The sequence below is a fragment of the Haliotis rufescens genome, unplaced genomic scaffold (assembly GCF_023055435.1).
Source record: "Haliotis rufescens isolate VD_foot unplaced genomic scaffold, xgHalRufe1.0.p SCAF_4, whole genome shotgun sequence".
Classification (NCBI taxonomy): domain Eukaryota; kingdom Metazoa; phylum Mollusca; class Gastropoda; order Lepetellida; family Haliotidae; genus Haliotis; species Haliotis rufescens.
Window position 1 is genome coordinate 10,434,830 of NW_025964112.1, and position 21,980 is coordinate 10,456,809.

Below are 21,980 nucleotides of genomic sequence, written 5' to 3' on the forward strand. Positions count from 1 at the left end.
CACCAAAGTGGTAAACATCTGAGACCTGCATCACTTTAGGCTTTCCTCCCACATTGAGCTGACACGCCGCGATATAACTGGAATACTGTTCAAATCAGCGTTAAACCTAACATGCTCACTCACTTTTCGTGCAACAACTTCAATAGAGTTCTTTACAATGCAATAATTGTTTCAATATGTTTCCAAAGTGCACCGAAGTCCTATGTCCTTTGTCCGTTTAAGGTATTCAACAAACATTCGGCGTAACCCTCTTATCATAAGCACCCTCCGGGACCCTTTATACCCAGCGCTATATACCTATAAATGTCAATTAACACCTCCTTACTTTGCCGGATCTTACGTACGTACATGTACGTGAGTCACTGACCTTGCAACACGTAGTGTAATTCCTCTATTTACAAAACCTGACTGACATGGTCAATCAAGGAGACGGCCCACGTCATCGACAGAAGCGGACGTATTGTACGGCTAGTCGTGGCGTCTGCCAAGGCCGCCGCCTCACAGCGGCTACATCAACGATGACGAAATTCTGTCCGACTTCCTGCCTGTGAATGACGGAGGGGGTCTCCGCTCTGGCAACAATGGCTACTCGGCCCCGGTGTGCAGTCTGTAATGTGATTACTATTATTTGTACCATTTCGACCTTTTGCAACCTGCAACAGAAAACGTGGCTGCTGTCTTCTAAAACTTCACCCTTCAGTTTTGTCTTTCGTCGTTCACCCTGAGCTACCAACATCATGGGAAATCAAAGAACACATGTATAAAGAGAACTATGATTACCCTAATTAAGTTGAGGTATTTTCTCAATTTCACAGAGTGAGTTGTATTTAACGCCGCTTTTAACAATATTCCAGTTATATCACGGTGTGTCAGCTTAATGTTGGAGGAAAGCTCGAAGTGATGCATGTCTCAGACGTTTACCACTTCGGTGAAACCCACGAGCACGGGTATGGTGCTGACAAACCTAGAAACATAATCGGGGCGAACCTGGCTTCGATCCCAGAATCATAGGTTTCTGACGTGCCCAAAGGGACGCAACTCTGCGCAACGAATTGCGGAGCCTTAGACGACTGGGCCACCCGTGCCCCCTCCCCAGAGAGCGCATGACGTTATCACTTGGTCACATACATTGTATCTCTGCCCGATGTATATAGCAGAAACATGTACATCTGGGCGAGTCAACATCCAAACTGAATAAACATTCATGAAGAAATATGATGATTATCGAACTTATGAATCTAACTGCACGTACAATATGATCCGTGAAGATCCGGGTCTTTAGCAGCCCATGCTTGTCGTCAGAGGCGACCATGCTTGTCGGAAGAAGCGACGAACCGGATCCGGTGGTCAGGCTCTCTGACTTGGTTGATGCATGTCATCGTATCTCAATTGCGTGGATCGTACGAGGGGTTACGGGTTTTATGTGCCGAGTGAATGAAGTGTGTTGATCTCGACGGCATTCATTTACGAGGGACAGATAATCCGTCTTTCCGAGTTTCGAGTAGGTTATTCTACATATATATACACTCTGCAAAAAAAAAGAAACGCACAGGTAGATTTTTAGTATATTTATTGTACCTAATAAAGTAGATATATTTAATTTAATATTATAGACACAAATATGAAATTTTGGAGCTCGATAAGGCCACAAGGGTGAGCTGAACTCAGTATCTCGTGTGGCCGCCGTCATCTCCTCCGCACTGACTGGATAAGTGTACGAATTCTGTCCTGCGGAATTCTTCGCCATTCTGCTTATAACGCGTTTGCCAGTTGTGTGAGTGTCTGCGGCGTGTTTTGACGTTGACGTGCACGTCGATCGAGTTCATCCCAGATGTGTTTGGTTGGATTGAGATCTGGAGATCTCGACGGCCAGGGCATTTTCGAACTTGAAAAATGTTGACAATTGAATAACAAATTATTGGCTTATGCTTGCCTTTTTATAGCCACTACCACAAGTTACGAATGCCATAACTTGCACGTGCATTTCGCTTTACAGTTTTCCTCCATGATATGTTTGAACAAATGTGAAAACGATGCCGGACATTGCAAATCGACAATGGCTTCGTTTTGACGCATCGTTTGTCGAATATCAGGCCACCAACATTTTCCAATAACATATATCCAATTTATATACCGGATTTGTTTGTGTAGTCAGGTTCAATGAACTACATACTACCAGTGCGTTTCTTTTTTTGTGAAGAGTGTATTACTCATTGACATTTTAAGAGAGAAAATGAAGAAACAAAATGGGTATTGGAAACTCCGAGCCGACCAGTCCTTGTTTTAGCCCTTTAATGCCGGGCGCCAGGCAGGGTAACAACAAGTACCATATTTTTAACGTCTTTGGGTACGACGCGGCCGGGACCTTCCGCTCTCCGGGCGGACGCTCTACCACTCTCAACAATTAAGAAAACAATTGCCCAAACATCCCACATTCCGGACGATCACTTTACGGAACGCCTATGTGAGTGAGTGAGTCTAGTTTTACGCCGCTTTTAGCAATATTCCAGCAATATCACGGCGGGGGACACCAGAAATGGGCTTTACATATTGTACCCATGTCGGGAATCGAACCCGGGTCTTCGGCGTGACGAGCGGACGCTTTAACCACTAGGCTACCCGACCGCCCCTGGAACGCCTATGTATGCAGACAAAGGGCCACGACTCCGTACATACTTCCGTTAATTCGGACTCTTCTTTTGGGAAAGGTACTGATGTACAAACTCCAACTATTCATGCATGCATCAAAGAATACAAGTCTGAACAACAACACGTATTTAGCTTTCCGGGATGTAGCATTTTATTGTAAGTATTTCCTTACATGGGTGTAGAGTTGAAACAGGTCATGAAGATTTACCCAAAAGGGTTACCGGTGCTACTAGGGCTACCGAACTGGATCAGGTGGTAGTTGTCCGCATTGCCGACGTAGCCATTATTTTGACTTTTTGTTAGGCTCACTTTGATAGGAGGATGGCCACATAGCTGGGTGACAAGCTGAAACGAGAGTGCTGGTCAGGATACACATGTATACCTTCATCGCTATATTCGTAACACTATTGTCATAAAGGAGATGATTAAGTAGGAGACAAATGTATGTCTTCATCGCTATACTCGTAACACTATTGTCATAAAGGAGGTGATTAAGTAGGAGACAAATGTATGTCTTCATCGCTATATTCGTAACACTTGTCATAAAGGAGGTGATTAAGTAGGAGACAAATGTATGTCTTCATCGCTATATTCGTAACACTATTGTCATAAAGGAGGTGATTAAGTAGGAGACAAATGTATGTCTACATCGCTATATTCGTAACACTATTGTCATAAAGGTGATTAAGTAGGAGACAAATGTATGTCTACATCGCTATATTCGTAACACTATTGTCATAAAGGTGATTAAGTAGGAGACAAATGTATGTCTTCATCGCTATAGTCGTAACACTATTGTCATAAAGGAGGTGATTAAGTAGGAGACAAATGTATGTCTTCATCGCTATATTCGTAACACTATTGTCATAAAGGAGGTGATTATGTAGGAGACAAATGTATGTCTTCATCGCTATATTCGTAACACTTGTCATAAAGGAGGTGATTAAGTAGGAGACAAATGTGTGTCTTCAACGCTATATTCGTAACACTATTGTCATTATGTTTTATTGTATTGTTTTTGTTTACCATGCGTTACCTATAAGAGCACGGATACAGGTAAACTTAAATCAGTGATTCTCACTGAACTGTCGCATGATTCAATATATTAATTTATCAACGCTATATTCGTAACACTATTGTCATTATGTTTTATTGTATTGTTTTTGTTTACCATGCGTTACCTATAAGAGCCCGGATACAGGTAAACTTAAATCAGTGATTCTAACTGAACTGTCGCATGATTCAATATATTAATTTATCACTTGCTTCTGACTCTTGATATCCTTGTATCACATAGTTCCGCACATCCACCTATTGCATGATTCAATATATTATTTATCACTTGCTTCTGACTCTTGATATCCTTAGATCACATAGCTCAACACATCCACCTATTGCATGATTCAATATATTATTTATCACTTGCTTCTGACTCTTGATATCCTTGTATCACATAGCTCAACACATCCACCTATTGCATGATTCAATATATTATTTATCACTTGCTTCTGACTCTTGATATCCTTGTATCACATAGCTCCAGACATCCACCTATTGCATGATTCAATATATTATTTATCACTTGCTTCTGACTCTTGATATCCTTGTATCACATAGCTCAACACATCCATCTATTGCATGATTCAATATATTATTTATCACTTGCTTCTGACTCTTGATATCCTTAGATCACATAGCTCCACACATCCACCTATTGCATGATTCAATATATTATTTATCACTTGCTTCTGACTCTTGATATCCTTGTATCACATAGCTCCAGACATCCACCTATTGCATGATTCAATATATTCATTTGTCACTTGCTTCTGACTCTTGATATCCTTAGATCACATAGCTCCACACATCCACCTATTGCATGATTCAATATATTATTTATCACTTGCTTCTGACTCTTGATATCCTTGTATCACATAGCTCCAGACATCCACCTATTGCATGATTCAATATATTCATTTGTCACTTGCTTCTGACTCTTGATATCCTTGTATCACATAGCTCCACACATCCACCTATTGCATGATTCAATATATTATTTATCACTTGCTTCTGACTCTTGATATCCTTGTATCACATAGCTCCAGACATCCACCTATTGCATGATTCAATATATTCATTTGTCACTTGCTTCTGACTCTTGATATCCTTGTATCACATAGCTCCACACATCCACCTATTGCATGATTCAATATATTATTTATCACTTGCTTCTGACTCTTGATATCCTTGTATCACATAGCTCCACACATCCACCTATTGCATGATTCAATATATTATTTATCACTTGCTTCTGACTCTTGATATCCTTGTATCACATAGTTCCGCACATCCACCTATTGCCTGATTCAAATAATATATTTGAACTTATCACTTGCTTATGTGCCTTGAAATACACGTATCGCATTTATCCGCGCATCCACGTGTTGCATGGATCGCTTTATTGTTATGTGTTAAGTTTATTTGTAGGTTATTTGTAGGGATTGTCAGTAGCTTAAATGATTGAAGCGCCGGTAAAATGACAACGGAATAAGAGTTACCTCCCTTGGTTGTTGCAACAAACACCACAGCATTCGTGACCATCTCGTGTTATTCCGGGACAAGCCGAACAGGTTACGGAAAGGGACGAGTGGTGACGAATGACACCAAAGGTTTGATTGTTAGAGACTGGCTGTACCTCTGAGAGCAGCATGATGGGGAGTCGATGCCTCTTTACGACCTGACCTCCATCTTATCTACTTGACTGAAAACACCGTATCCATTCACTCCAACACTATTCGAAGTGGAAAACAGAGACAGACCTATTTCAAAAGACATTAAATCCTGAAAACCTCTAGACATTTTTGAGTGCGCCGACATATATCGTGGGTCCTATTATCCCCGTGTTATGGGTTTTCGGACGCTTATAAAAGAACACTTTATCTTAAAATCAAGCCACCATCTGGTTATTTACGACGTCTGTGTGACGCCACAACCCTCGTTATAAAGCGGGAGTACTCGCGATAAACATGGCCGGCCGAAAACGTATGATGTCCGAAAACATCTGAGCTGACGATACTTCTTGCTTCTGCCACCATTGACTTTTGTGATTGTAAACCTAAAACTGTGTCTCAATATAATATATTGATAACTCATTGATCTTGCGTGGTCATTTATTGACTCCACAGTTAGTTCTGTATACGAACCTATTTCTGGGTTAATATGTATCATGATTTAGCCAGGAACCACTCTGGTACATTATGGAACAGGAAAATAAACACCCCCTTGGCACTGAATCAGTTACTAAAGTACTGTCGGAAATGCTAGAAAAATGCTTTTCTGGCTTCATTTAATAAATACGAGCCATAGGGCTATGAAAATAGTATATATCAAAGTAACGCAAATTGACCTAATCTAGCCTGTCCTAACTGACACTGTGATTACCCTTAAAATGTACTTTTACAGGTAATATGATGATCAACTTGGGAAAATATTTGTTGTTCTCATGCATGTATGAAACGGCCTATAACCTGAGGAATTACCTGACACATGTCCCGAGGTGATGACCTCACGCCGACCCGTGCATTCTCCAAGGTGCAAATGTCACCCGAGTTGGGGGTGGTCTCAAAATATTGCTGTTATTTGTACTTAATTGACATGTGCATTGATAGGGAAGCGATTAAGGATATATACTGGATTATATTTGCTTGGATAAATGATGGAATAGTTAAAAATTATGAAACGGGATGTGTACTGGAAGTTTGCGGTTTTGGAATCAAGAAGTATATGTTTTTCTATAGAAGATTTCTTGAGGTAGCATCTATCTCCGCTGATGACGTATATGAATCTGTACTATCACCCAAATGTATGATAACTAGTTCAACAAGGCTGATATCTAGCAAAGACTGCGTTGATCCTCCCTTTGACATGTGTGAGTTTACATGTTGTGTTATGTCTTGTCACGAACCCTGTACAGTCAGCCGAGATAGGCTCAACAAGGTTGAGCTCACAACGTCTGACTGGCGTACGTAAGACATCGTGACTGTGTTGTGCCGCCAGCACACATGTCTTGTACTTTACTGGTTTCTTATTCAGCCGAATTTTCTCCATGAACTTTCGTTTCAGATGGTCTGAAGTCGACAATGTTATATATTCCCGATGGTCGCCATCAGACAACTCATGGTTGGCGCGACTGTATCTGGTTCCCGGACGTTGTATTAACTCGCGTTATCCATGACTATGACACTGAGGTTGTTTAAAATGGGCAATAGCTGATGTTCCAGTCTTTGGACATATCTCCCCCTATAAATTTCCTTTTGAAAATGACCATTTTTCTTTTTCACCTCGAAAACTAGCACACATCCATCAATACACCCCTGATCACGGGTTGCGGCATGCAAAACAATTTTCCTGATGGTACCATGCGTGTCTTTTATCCATCTGCCGATAGCCACGTGTAGTCAGTGGAGTGATTCATCAAGGTAAATTATCTGGAAACCCCGACTGTGATAGTTATGAATGGTGCGGAGATAATGTGATCTCGAAGACAGGATGGAATGTTTCCCCCTGAAAGCTGCTTGGTCATCGGGGGTACCTTCTGCTCATAAAGCTTGTACACTATATACCTAGTCACCCTGAATTAAATATCCTTTTACGTCCCGGTTTTTTCCCGGAGACCGAAATACTTCAAACCACAGGTAGGTGTGTACCTCAAATCCTTGGTCGGTGCACCCCATGAAGACGCCGGCCATCCCGCGTTCGTCTTGCACAAAGAACCCGAACTCAAATGTCGCCACCGGTGTGTATTTGGGGATCTGACAGCATATGTCTGCCACCTACAACAGTAAAATAACACGTGGTGATTCCTGGTCCGAGTTGCTCCCCTGTTTGTCTCTCCGTCGGGAATCCTGGGTAGAATAGGTCTCCAGCACCCCATGCTTGTCTCCCCCCTGGAGAGTCCTGGGTCCCCAGCACCCCATGCTTGTCTCCCCTTGGAGAATCCTGGGTCCCCAACACCCATGCTTGTCTCCCCTCTGGAGAGTCCTGGGTCCCCAGCACCCCATGCTTTCTTCACCCTGGAGAGTCCTGGGTCCCCAGCACCCCATGCTTGTCTCCCCCCTGGAGAGTCCTGGGTCCCCAGCACCCCATGCTTTTTCCCCCTGGAGAGTCCTGGGTCCCCAGCACCCCATGCTTGTCTCCCCCCTGGAGAGTCCTGGGTCCCCACCACCCTACGCTTGTCTCTCCCTGGAGAATCCCGGGTCCCTAGCACCTCATGCTTGTCTTATCCTGGAGAATCCCGGGTACCCACCACCCCATGCTTGTCTCCCCTTGGAGAATCCCGGGTACCCACCACCCCATGCTTGTCTCCCCCTGGAAAATCCTAGATCCCCAGCACCCCATGCTTGTCTCCCCCTGGAGAATCCTGGGTCCCCAGCACCTCATGCCTGCCTTACCCTGGTGAATCCTGGTTCCCTTGCTTATCTCCCTGTGAAGATGCTCAATGCTTGGGTATTCCTGTGATTTTGTCTCAAAAACCAGATATATTTTTTTATATTTTAAACTATTAGCTGAGTTTTTTTTAAAAAAAAACACCTTGCATCAATGTATGTTTTTTTGGCAGGCAGTTTCTTGCAACAGTCTGAAGCTTAATTACTTTTTTCGATGAAGAGCAATCTCTCCCACCGCGAGTATGAAATAGTCGGTCCCCAGCCGCTGTCCCAGCTTAGTGTGGTAATGCCGCCAGCCCCCGACGAATGTTAACTGTCCAGGTGTATGCTGTACGATTTAGAATTATCACTATATCAGAGAACATTGGTGAGTGTATGTAGACAATGTGGTAGTTCAGCAACAGCAGGATGTGTTGACTCACCTTTGGCCCCGCTCTCCAGCCTGCAATATCGGGGGAGGAGCAGAAGTTGAACATCAGGGCTTCTGATCTGCCAGCAATGCCATTGGGACAATTCCCAGCCTGGGAGCTGGTCACAGGAACGTGGCTATTCAGGGCCGCCAATACTTGAGTACCGTCGCATTTCGGGACAGATCCCAGGAGAGCTGAGACAATGATAACACAACTCCATAGTCGTTATTGTCTTCACGTGGACCAACCTTGCAAGGAGAGATTTTGTTTGTTTGTTGTTTAACGCCGCACTCAGCGATATTGCAGCTATATGACGACGGTCTGTAAATAATGGAGTCAGGACCAGACAATCCAGTGATTGACATCATGAGGATCGGTCCACGTAATTGGGATCGATGACATGCATCAACCAAGTCAGAGAGTCGGACCAACCAATCCCGTTAGTCGCCTCTTACGACATGCATAGTCGCTTTTTACGGCCAGCATGGGTTGCTGAAGACCTATTCTACCCCGGAGCTTCACGATTCTGTAAGGAGAGATGTGACAATATGACAATGACATTTCACTGTATAGAGATATAATTTTAGTGCACACTGTCTTTACTTTGAGTTATGACATGAGATAATGATAACTTGTAAGTAATATCTCAGGTACCTATATAAAAAGCGCACAAACAAAAAGCAACACAAAAATAATTTTAAACCTTATTCCAAAAGGGATATCAGGTTTTTATGCATTCAGAACGCACCGGAGACAAAGTAAACATGTTATTTCGTTTTTTCTATAATGTTTTTTTTATAGTCATATTGGATAGGTTGGTTAGAAATTTATAATCTGAAGATGAAAGATGTAGTAAATTTATACTGTCTCTTTCTGTCAATCTAAATCGAACTTTATCATTAGTTATGAATTTAATCTATGATTTTCCACGCCAGCAAAAACATGCATTATGATTCAATGATATATTCTTGCAGTGTCGTCACGACGTAGATAGGTGAGCTACGTTACAAATAAGTTTTCAAAACTGGTAGACAATTCAAACATAGGTTAACTAAATACTTTTCACAATCTTACTATGAAGAGACACATTCTCTATTGTCTCTTGGGTAGAGACAGAATCAGTCAGGAAGGCGATGTTGCAGTAGTAGGTAGTGGCGTCGTCGTCAACTAGATGCGTCAAAGTAACGTCAAGGGAGCCTGTTCTCCCGGAGATAGAGCCTGTGACTGTCATTCGAGACTTGAGGGTTTGGTCGACGATGTTCACCGTGGATGCCAAGACGGTGATGCGGGAGATGGCGGACTTGATCGCGCCTGCCTTCTTTCCGATCTCTAATGCAAAGATCTGCGTTATTCCCGTCACGGTGGGGCGACAGCTGAGGGACAGGGACGGCGTCTGATTGCTGCCGCACATCTCCAACTCCCCGGGGTTTACGGCGAAAGATTTGGCATTACCTGGGCAGGTGAAAGAGTGAGTGAGTTTGGGTTAACGCCGCTTTCAACAGTGTTTCAGTTGTATCACAGCGTGTCAGTCAGAATTGGAGCAGGACTTACCAGTGTTATACGGGGTTGGGTATGGTGCTATTCTATAGCCTTTTTGTTGATTTTGAAAAGGCCTTGGACTCTATAAGTATGAAATGACTTTGGTATTCTATTATGAAACTCTTATTTCAAGACATATGTAAACAAAAAATAGTCCGCACTGTTCATATTATACAGTTGTCATATTGGCCGCCTACGTGGTGTAGTGGACAGAGCGTCTGCCCGGAGAGCAGGAGGTCTGTGTTCGACCCCGACCGCGTCACACCAAAAGAGGTTAAAATATGGTAATTGTTGTCACCCTGCCTGGCACTCAGCCAGGGCCTAAAACTAGGACTGATGGCTCGGAATCAGTATCCTGTGTCTTTCATATGGTATCTCAGCGATCACTAACTAGCGCCATGATACCGGCATGAGGCCGGACTAGTACAAGCAGCCACGCACATGTACATACACAAGCAGACACAGACACACGAGCATGCGCGCCGCTATATAAGTGCAATAATCTTGAAGTCAGTTTTATCTCACCTCCTTCATATTATATTGTGTATATCGTACTGATCTGGACATATGCCGGTGGTCTACAGCCGCCCGAATAAAGCACTTGCTAACCCCCTCTGGGCAGGACCCTTATGTCTCTAGTGTTATCTATATATGTCGGATATTACGTACGTACGTGTACGCGACTCACTGACCTTGCCCCACGTTATGCAATACATCTTCCTACGAAACATAAGCGACACGGAAACATGGGCGACACGGAAACATGAGCGACACGGAAACATGAGCGACAGGGAAACATGAGCGACAGGGAAACATGAGCGACAGGGAAACATGAGCGAATCGGAAACATGAGCGAATCGGAAACATGAGCGACAGGGAAACATGAGTGACAGGGAAACATGAGCGACAGGGAAACATGAGCGACACGGAAACATGAGCGACACGGAAACATGAGCGACAGGGAAACATGAGCGACACGGAAACATGAGCGACACGGAAACATGAGCAACACGGAAACATGAGCGACAAGGAGACAGGGAACATTAGCCACGCGGACCCGGTGTGCGTTCTGTTACGCGCTTACTATCATATAGATATTTGGCCTTTTTTCACTTCACACCTGAGTTTAATTTTCCATCGCCCGACTGAGCTAGCAACCGAGGGCAACCCGTGCTATGGGCACTTCCGTGAACCGTTGCAACACTGTGGTCCGGTTATAGAGACCGCTTTAACGTAATTAAAATCAAGGTCACTCATTTTCGGACAGGCGTGGCATTTCGTAATGTTGAATAATTGCGTAATTTTGTTGTTTTTCTGAGTGGTTGTTGTCAGCGCGATGCTAAACAATGCTTATGGAATCCCGTTAACGCACATGTTTTTTATACCCATTCTTGGGTAGTGAAATGCATGGGGCTTGCATAAAAGTCAACTTTTGCATGGCATGCGTGCTTTTCTGTAGCAGTTGCGATTTTGTGACTCGATTTCATACATGTACTACAATATTGAAAACCAAACTTTACTTGTTTGAAAAATACACTAAAATATTGGTGTCACAGGAACTTTTGTTGTTGAGTATACATGTTCTTTTGTAAGGCTTCCAATGTTATACACAGCTCAACCTTAACACTGTTAACCCTCAATAATTATTCATGAATTTAACAATTATAATACAGTCGGGACAAAAGTAAAATTGCCAACTGCCAATAAGCAAGTGCCGTGTCCCCGTATAAATCAGACAAGGCTAGAAACATGTGCTGAGACATACTCCCTCTATATGTCACGGCTAGACAAGACTAGAAATGTGTGCTGAGAAGTACTCATCTATAAATCACGGCTAGACAAGACTAGAAATGTGTGCTGAGAAGTACTCACCTATAAATCACAGCTAGACAAGACTAGAAACGTGTGCTGAGAAGTACTCACCTATAAATCACAGCTAGACAAGACTAGAAACGTGTGCTGAGAAGTACTCACCTATAAATCACGGCTAGACAAGACTAGAAATGTGTGCTGAGAAGTACTCACCTATAAATCACAGCTAGACATGACTAGAAACGTGTGCTGAGAAGTACTCACCTATAAATCACAGCTAGACAAGACTAGAAACGTGTGCTGAGAAGTACTCACCTATAAATCACAGCTAGACAAGACTAGAAACGTGTGCTGAGAAGTACTCACCTATAAATCACAGCTAGACAAGACTAGAAATATGTGCTGAGAAGTACTTACCTATAAATCACAGCTAGACAAGACTAGAAATATGTGCTGAGAAGTACTTACCTATAAATCACAGCTAGACAAGACTAGAAACGTGTGCTGAGAAGTACTCACCTATTAATCACGGCTAGACAAGACTAGAAACGTGTGCTGAGAAGTACTCACCTATAAATCACAGCTAGACAAGACTAGAAACGTGTGCTGAGAAGTACTCACCTATAAATCACAGCTAGACAAGACTAGAAACGTGTGCTGAGAAGTACTCACCTATAAATCACAGCTAGACAAGACTAGAAACTTGTGCTGAGAAGTACTCACCTATAAATCACGGCTAGACAAGACTAGAAATGTGTGCTGAGAAGTACTCATCTATAAATCACGGCTAGACAAGACTAGAAATGTGTGCTGAGAAGTACTCACCTATAAATCACGGCTTGACAAGACTAGAAACGTGTGCTGAGAAGTACTCACCTATAAATCACAGCTAGACATGACTAGAAACGTGTGCTGAGAAGTACTCACCTATTAATCACGGCTAGACAAGACTAGAAACGTGTGCTGAGAAGTACTCACCTATAAATCACAGCTAGACAAGACTAGAAATGTGTGCTGAGAAGTACTCACCTATAAATCACGGCTAGACAAGACTAGAAATGTGTGCTGAGAAATACTCACCTATAAATCACGGCTAGACAAGACTAGAAACGTGTGCTGAGAAGTACTCACCTATAAATCACAGCTAGACAAGACTAGAAATATGTGCTGAGAAGTACTCACCTATAAATCACAGCTAGACAAGACTAGAACTGTGTGCTGAGACATTCTTCCTCTGAAAGTCTCATCTAGACAAGGCTAGAAATGTGTGCTGAGAAGTACTCACCTATAAATCACGGCTAGACAAGACTAGAAATGTGTGCTGAGAAATACTCACCTATAAATCACAGCTAGACAAGACTAGAAACGTGTGCTGAGAAGTACTCACCTATAAATCACAGCTAGACAAGACTAGAAATATGTCCTGAGAAGTACTCACCTATAAATCACAGCTAGACAAGACTAGAACTGTGTGCTGAGACATTCTTCCTCTGAAAGTCTCATCTAGACAAGACTAGAAATGTGTGCTGAGAAGTACTCACCTATAAGTCACGGCTAGACAAGACTAGAAATGTGTGCTGAGAAGTACTCACCTATAAGTCACGGCTATACAAGTCTAGAAACGTGTGCTGAGAAGTACTCACCCATAAGTCACGGCTTGACAAGACTAGAAATGTGTGCTGAGACATACTCCCCCCATAAGTCACGGCTTGACAAGACTAGAAATGTGTGTTGAGACATACTCCCTCTATAAGTCGCGGCTAGACGAGGCTACAATGTTTTCCCGAGACATCCTCTATAGGTTACACGTGGACTTCACATACCTGGACTAACAGTAAGAGTTCCGATTATAAAGACAAGGAAACACAGAGCGACACCCGCCATTGTTGCCGTGAAGAGGTCAACAGGGAGACGACGTCAAAGATAACACCAAAAGTCTGTTACTTATTTCAAAATCAATGGTTTAAGTTACTACAATTTTTTTTAAACGAGATGAAATTATCTTTAAGTTTTCATTCAAATTTAGTATAAAAACCTTTGCGTTCAGGATTAAGTTATAACCTCTCAAATGAACAAAAATAACATGAAATAATCTTGGAATATACTATAGATCTTGTCCTTTTATATTCTTTATAAGAATGTACACTCCTTGGTATGTTCTGTTTGTAATCTATGCGTATTTAAAAAAAATAATTCTGGAGAAATTAACAGCTGCACAGCTTACCAAACGTTTGTTTTGATATACTTAAATTCGCGTTTCTAGGGAGTGAGTGAGTGGGTAAGGTTTTACGAGGCTGTTAGCAACATCAACTTCCGAAGGCGCGTTTAGCATCTTCACTGATAGACAGATTGATAAAGACGCGCAACTTTTACCCACGTATGCAAAACTAAACGTGTATTTTTGGACACAAGAGTAAAAGTAGAATTACTAGGTGTTTCCAAGGTTTTATACCCCGTTCACATGCACAACAATTACTAACGTGAGTAATTTTGCACATGTGTAACTATACATACGTGTGTATATGTAAATTTACTATGCGTTCACATGAAAATCAACTTAGGTGTGTAAATAAAGTATGTAAATTGTGTAAGGCACACATAGTCGTTAGTCTGTTTACGACTTTCAACAGCAAACAGGTTGTTTTCCAATCAAAGTTGAATGAGAAGAGAGTATCTTCACCGATTTTTTTTGCGTGAAGCAACATGTGTTTGATTTAATTTGTACACAAAGTTTTGACTCCTTGAAACCAAAAGAAAACACAAACTCAACACTGTAAATACACATAAAAGTTGGCAACTGTTGACAATTTGTTTGGTGTTGGCAAAAGAACAGGTATTAATTAGATCATCCTCTTACCTCAACATAAACGTTCACATTGCAACATATACACACAGTGCAAATTTACATTTACATTTGCACCTGCTTCAGACATGATGTTAATTTGCTCCTGGTGTAAATATACACACATAAGTAAACGCCTTCACATGACAAGTATACTCACGTATGTATTTCTACACACGTATGCACATTTATACACACATGTATAGAGGCGCATGTGAACGGGGTATTAGTCAGAAGTTGTATATTGGGGACTGTCAACGCAAAAGCTACATCTTCAGCATCATCTGATGCCATTCAACATGGAAAGAATTATTTCACATCGCAGAAGAATAAGGAGACAATTTCATTTCCAGCTTGGTTTGACAACAATGGCTAGCTTATACTAAGACAAATCTGGGTGAAAGATTTACAGTGATACGGCTCGGTGGGAAAGTGTCACCATAATGGTCGTGGCAATGATTGGTATGCTAACTGTCATATGCACACGCAGGTTTGCTGAAATCTGTGAGAAGGCCAATGGGCACCTGAAACCTAGTGACAACCAACACATGAAGAGAAAAAGTTGGCATCTTCAGCGGAATACAAAACTGTTGGAAACCTGTTGGATGTTGGCAAAACGGAAACCTTTTGGGTGTTGGCAAAACGGAAACCTGTTTGATGTTGGCAAAACGGAAACCTGTTGGGTGTTGGCAAAACGGAAACCTGTTGGATGTTGGCAAAACGGAAACCTGTTGAATGTTGGGTGTTGGCAAAACGGAAACCTGTTGGGTGTTGGCAAAACGGAAACCTGTTGGGTGTTGGCTTAACGGAAACCTGTTGGATGTTGGCAAAACGGAAACCTGTTGGATGTTGGGTGTTTGCAAAACGGAAAATTGTTCGATGTTGGAAGTTGGGTGTTGGCAAAACCGAAACCTGCTGGGTGTTGGCAAAACTACAGTCCTGATAGCATCCACGTATGTTAAGGTTTTAGTGAACATCTTATGGACGACTGCGCCTACTTGCCACGTCAGGAAGCTTTGGCAGAGGTCATCAATGGCTGCGAGGAAATTGAAACTTGCCAAACTGTGCCAGGTGCTATCGACGGATCTCATATCCCTAAAACTTTGGACCAAGAGAGGCAAATGGAGTTTACCCATATCGCTGGGCTTGATATTCATTGATGATGGAGGGTCTTTGCGATCATCGGTTTGTTTTAAGAAACATAACTATGGGATGGCCCTGTCGTGTCCACGATGCCAGAGTTTGGTCTGAAATATTCCACGAGGGTAAACTGCACATTGTACATTTACCTTTACATAACTTATTGACTTGATATACCCGGTATATAAATGTTCTCTCTATCTCTGTGTTCCCCATGAAGGTTTTATGGTGCTTATCATCTGAGATATCATGCCGCAGTTTAACATGGCTACCACCTCAGATGCAGTATACTCCACAGACTCCGAGCCCACCTGTCCTTGTTTTATCCCTTAACGCGGAGCGCCAGGCAGGGTAACAACAGGTACCATATTTTATCGTCTTAAGGTATGACGCGGCCGGGGAAAGAGGCTTCACTTACAGACATAGATGAAGGCGAGTCTAACTTTACCGTTCTTGTGCTTTTGCATTATGGACCAAAACTAGAACGGGCGATCTTCTTGTGATCATGTTCATCTTGTGTGATGTTCTGACAAAGACGTATCCACTCCTCGATCACTTAGTTGATGCATGTCATCGTATCCCAATTGATGCTCATGATGTCAATCACTAGATTGTCTGGTCCAGACTCGATTATTTACAGACCGCCGTCATATAGCAGGAATATTGCGAAATGCAGCGTTTAACATCAAACAAACAAACAAACAAACAAAAGTATACCACTCGATCAACAAAAAAACAGCATCACGGTTATTTGAGTTTATTGGACGGTACGATGCTCCCGTCATCCGATGATGGGCGAGCCTGCAACCTGCAATACGTGGTAGTTGTTCGCATCCTCCACGAACCCATTACCGCTGGACTTTGTGAGGTTAACAACAAGAGGTGGATGTCCACATAGCTGCAGCGCCATCTACCAACACAAAGACATGCATGAGCATATGTTGATATGTCTGTTGTATCCTTATCTTGTCAAATGTAACAGTTGTTCCTCACCGAAAACCCATCATCTGTGCAGCCTAGGAAGACACCAGAGATACCATGTTCGTCCTCCACGTAGATCCCAAACACGAAGGTGGCAACGGGGGTGTAGGGCGGCACCATGCAGCATATGTCAACCACCTGTGAGTGAGTGAGTGAGTGAGTGAGTGAGTGAGTGAGTGAGTGAGTGAGTGAGACCTATCACTTGTGTTCTTGTTTATTCAGCAAGGTTACGTAGGCAATCGGCCCATGTCACAGCAGCAGTTGTACAGCAGCCATTATTGTAAGTGACATTTACATCAGCAGTTTTGTCCTTAATTGACTTATATATCTACAAAGCCAAATTTCTTTTGATATTAAATTTATTACTTGACATCAAGACATTGAAATTATGTAATACATAGAAGTTTTTTGAATGTACCGTTCAGGCCATATACAAGAAATGATACTCATCCTCAACAAACCTTTCGTTTCTTGGTACATTTGCATATCTGCCAGTCTCAATTTTGAGTTGCTGAGAACTACATCTAAACTACACTAAAGCTACACGAGATTTAGGGATAGAAACATACTTAATATAACACTCTTTAGTGGGTGGGTGGGTGGTGCTGTACTAGTCCGGACTAATGCCGGCCATATAGAGCTAGCCGATTGAGATATCATGCTGCAGTAGAATATGAATACCCCACTCAAACACGGTATGGTGACTCCGAGCCGACCAGTCCTTGTTTTAGCCCCTTAATGTCGAGCGTCAGGCAGGGTAACAACAAGTACCACATACAACACATGTTTAGACCTAAACATGTTTAGGAATGTGTTTAAATCCTAAACGGAATACACATTTGGTGTGGTCTATGGGACACATTTAGGGTCTAAACACATGAAATGATTTATCGTCTCACAGCCTAAACACCACCTATTTTGAAATTGATGTGCAAATCAGAATCAGATGCATAACACATATCCCACCAGGACTTGACGAACTTTGTACATTATCAGAATAATAATGTAGAAGTAAATCAAGCTAGGTTAATGGTGACAAGGAAAATTGACACTCGGGACGACAACAGTCAACGCTGCACATGTGGTCGCGTCAAGGACTACAAAATAAGAGTTTGCAGGTTCGTGTCCGCCGAAGTTTAACAAGTGAGTGAGTGAGTGAGTGAGTTATAATTTTACATCGTTCCTGCATGACAAACCACAGGATACTGACGCTGACAGCGAAAGTATATCTGATTACTACAATAGAGCCTTAACATTTTGGCCAAATGTTTTCAATATATTAAAAACTACATGATCCCTAGGTTGTCGTGAATGTATACATGGCCGTCACACACTAAAGAAAAGATAACTCTAATTGAACACTAAAATCTAAAATGCGGAAAATTAGTAATGGCTGAATTTGGACCGGGAAAAATGCATTGACCCGTTAGTTCTAAAATAACCCACACGACGATGAGAAATATGTGTTTGTCTTTTTTTGGCCTAATAGCCAGCGACTACTCCTACCCTGGGACCAGGGTGCCATTCGTCTACTTCCGGGACGCTGCAGTAACTGAGGACGAGAGCCTCGGGCCTGTCGGATCCTCCATCCGGACATTTGCTGGCACCAGGATGGCTTGTCGAAGCCTTGTGAGTGACCGCCCCGTCTATGTTTCTTTCAGTGCAGTCTGGAACCTGTGTCCTCAAGGCTGATAACAGTCAGAACACATAGCATGAGATATCGATCAGAGAAAGTTTAGCGTATATTAAGAGTTGTGCATCGGTCCAATCTCATTAAAATCAGATCTAAGTTCTCGCTGTTGCTAATCAAAGACTTGAGGACATCCCATTACGGGTCACGTCAGAACGACCTTTCGCGAACTCTGACCGCTCACTGCAGTTGCCCCCCTCGGATTTTTTATATATTTGAATCATGAAAATACAAGTTGGGAACAAGTGATACTTGTACAAGTTAACTACGGCCTTGCGTAATGGGATGTTTAGCGATAGCGAGTACTAAGATATGATTTTGATGAGATTGCCACCAGTCTCGAGGGGACATGGGTTGATGTACCCTTGATGTTAGTTTCTGTTCCCCAAGGCCAACGAGCATAGATGGTACATAAACCAGATATAAAATTGCGGTTGGTATGTTGCAAATGTTATGCCAACAGTTCGGCAATTCCAGCGGGGAACATAAGAAAATGTATCTTTCATGTTAGCGGGGTACATTGAAATATTTGAATGGGTCTCAACCAATCAGAATCTCACATTCATGTGTAAGGTAAGGTAAATACCCATACTCGCATCGAGAAAATCGAGTAGGTGTCGCTAAAAAAACGTCTGTTCACTTGAGTTTTCATGTAATAAATATCGCCAGTGGACGCCTTACTTCCTCCCAGAATCATCCCCAATCGAAAACTAAAGTGTGTAACCCATGTGCACGGGAAATCTGAAAATACGTCTTTTCGAAATAAGAAATATATTGACACCTTTATCGTCTAAAATTAATTCCTTCCCGCAAACGTTCAAACCTTTTTTCTGTCCATGCTGAGCAACAGTGATCCCAAAAAATATCAACGTAACGATCACCGTCACAACCGGCACATCCAAATACCAACAAAGGGACGTAACTCGGGTAAGAAGCCACGAAGCCCCATGTTTTGTACAGACTCTGTGATGTACTTGTTTAAAGGGAAAGTAAGGACAGAAGCGAACATTTGACTTCCGATTCGAGTTCCGAGCGTTTAACTATAACAATATGACATTTTGAAGACTTACTCTTATCATGGACGTTGACCACGACCTCACTGTAACTCAAAGCCGCCGACATATAGGCGGAACTGCAGTAATAGTTGTGCAGATCCGCGGTCTGTGGGTTCGTAAGTCTGACTGCGAGACGACCTTTCCCCCAGTGGGTCTGCGTTAACCTGGATGATAGACGACTGTCCACTACGATGAGAGAGTAGTACTGGTTACCAACAATCCTCGCTATAGGGCTGTTTCCGCCCCCCGAAGTCTTCCATCCCAGTTCCATGCTGTAAACGTCCGAGACGGAGGCGGTTACGTTGCAGTCGAAATCCACTTGACTGATCTTGGGGTCGCCACACATGGTGACCTCCGAAGGGGTGACCGTAAACGTCAAACCATTTCCTACTGGGGATACAAAACAGTGAACCCGTGAAGATCCGGGGTAGAATAGGTCTTCAGCAACCCATGCTTGCCATAAAAGGAGACTATACTTGTTGTAAGAGGATCGGGTGGTAAGGCTCGCTGACTTGGTTAATGCATGTCACCGGATCCCAATTGCGTGGGTCGATGCTCATGATGCCAATCACTGGATTGTCTGATCCAGACCCGATTATTTACAGACCGCTGTCATGTAGCTGGAATATTGCTGGGTGGCGTTAAACAACAAACAAAACAAAATATACAGTGAAAATAGAGGGTGAGAACTTATGTATAACTGTGTATATCATCACTCTCACGGCTGGCCCAGTGGCTAATGTGCCGCAAATTGTGGTGCAGAGTTGCGTCCCTTGCTAGGATCAGCTTGTTTGAATTCCAGATCCGTCATCCGTCAGGACCACTTAATGTGTGTCACTACTGGTATAGTAGTAAACTACTGCTCGTGTCACTTCGTTTTTTTTCTCCCACATTAAGCTGACATGTCTGATATTCAATACTATTCAAAGCCATAAACACACCTCACTCACTCACTCAAACCTTGGTAAATCTTAACTATAGGCGGGTGTGAAATGAATACATTTTTACATCAAGCTGTTAGGATTAAACACAACTTTGTGTATTATGTTATTATTATGACAATAATTTCAAAATGTCAATGATACCGCCCTTAACTTCGAGATGGCACTTAGTGTATTTATACTGTAAACCTTTTAAATATATGATTGAATTAACACTTAAATTGGCATATAAACAGACATTTTCAATAAACAAGCGCCACAAAATTGGGACTAGCATTGAGAAAATTGACATTTCCAGCAATCTTGTATCAAGTCGTTCAAACGCCGCCTTGTTTTACTTTTACTAAAATTTTATTATACACATCAGCCGATGTTTCAATATCACACATGCTTTCACAACTTGGATCTTCGATATTATCTAAATACACACTTGACAAGTAGCTGAAATATGTTAATCCGGACAGTACAGTCCGGATTAACGGGGTTTCAAAAGATCGTTATCGGGAGGAGATAACTCGCTATCTTAATGTGAACGATGAATAACCGTATTTTTTGTAAGTTTTATGATACAAAGACACCCCACTCCAATCCACTTGTTGTTTTAATGAGTAGTGTTTTAACAGTATTGAACAACTGATAGCAGCGGTTATGGATAAACTATAAGAAATAGACAACTGAACATGTAAAATAGGGAACCGATAATTGAGACTTACCGAGTTGGGCCATGGCGTCATTATATAATAGAAGGATCGCGAGAGAGATCACTATCATGTAGACTTCCATTTTGCGAGTGCCCTATTCACCCCAGCTGATAGCGTGTGTATAGTGTGTTTTGGTATTGTGTAATATGTGTCATTTGTGTCCTTTGCCAAGTTGACCGCCTCCGTGGTCTAGTGGTAGAGCGTCCGCCCGGAGAGCGGAAGGTCCGGGGTTCGATCCCCGGCCGCGTCATACCAAAAGACGTTAAAAGATGGTACTTGTTGTAACCCTGTCTGGCGCTCGGCATTAAGGGGCTAAAACAAGGACTGGTCAGCATACTGTGTCTGAGTGGGGTATTCGTGTTAAACTGCGGCATGGTATCTCAGTGAGCTAGCACTATACATCGGCATCAGTCCGGACTAGTACAAGTAGCCACACAAACACACGTACATGCACGTCGCTATATAAGTGCAATAATCTTGGACGCGACGTTAAACCCCATTTCACCTCACCTCACCTTTGCCAAGTGGCGTCAGTGTTGATATGATCTAGATGCTCTCTCTTGGTGTTATAGCATATAGAATCGGCAGAATTTCATCAGAATTTTACAAACAGACCACACGGTTTTAAAACAATAATAAAATAAGGCAGTTGCAGCAAGTGAGGAACTACCCCAACACCCCTGTACGGTGCCTCAGCCCCCACCCCCGCGATTCTCTCCCCTCCAGCCCATATATTTATATACCACGTGAGGTACTAAAATCACGCCGTATCTTCG

At 42.5% G+C, this 21,980-nt stretch overlaps 2 protein-coding genes across 3 annotated transcripts; both read right to left on the minus strand.

Moving 5' to 3' along the window:
- Positions 1-2,776: 2,776 nt before the first annotated feature.
- LOC124135882 lies at positions 2,777-13,816 on the minus strand. Its single transcript, XM_046501550.2, has 5 exons — positions 13,678-13,816; positions 9,578-9,955; positions 8,516-8,697; positions 7,356-7,481; positions 2,777-2,994 (listed from the first exon to the last, which is right to left on the minus strand). The coding sequence occupies exons 1-5, from the start codon at positions 13,736-13,738 to the stop codon at positions 2,854-2,856; spliced, it is 888 nt and encodes a 295-aa protein (XP_046357506.2). The 5' UTR covers positions 13,739-13,816; the 3' UTR covers positions 2,777-2,853.
- Positions 13,817-16,577: 2,761 nt separating this feature from the next.
- On the minus strand, positions 16,578-21,329 carry LOC124135881. Of its 2 annotated transcripts, none has more exons than XM_046501548.2 (5): positions 21,217-21,329; positions 19,578-19,952; positions 18,324-18,505; positions 16,830-16,955; positions 16,578-16,746 (listed from the first exon to the last, which is right to left on the minus strand). In XM_046501548.2, the coding sequence occupies exons 1-5, from the start codon at positions 21,284-21,286 to the stop codon at positions 16,618-16,620; spliced, it is 882 nt and encodes a 293-aa protein (XP_046357504.2). In that variant the 5' UTR covers positions 21,287-21,329; the 3' UTR covers positions 16,578-16,617. The 2 variants fall into 2 exon arrangements, with proteins under 2 accessions (XP_046357504.2, XP_046357505.2); XM_046501549.2 differs by having other exon boundaries at positions 19,578-19,949; positions 21,217-21,316.
- Positions 21,330-21,980: the final 651 nt, after the last annotated feature.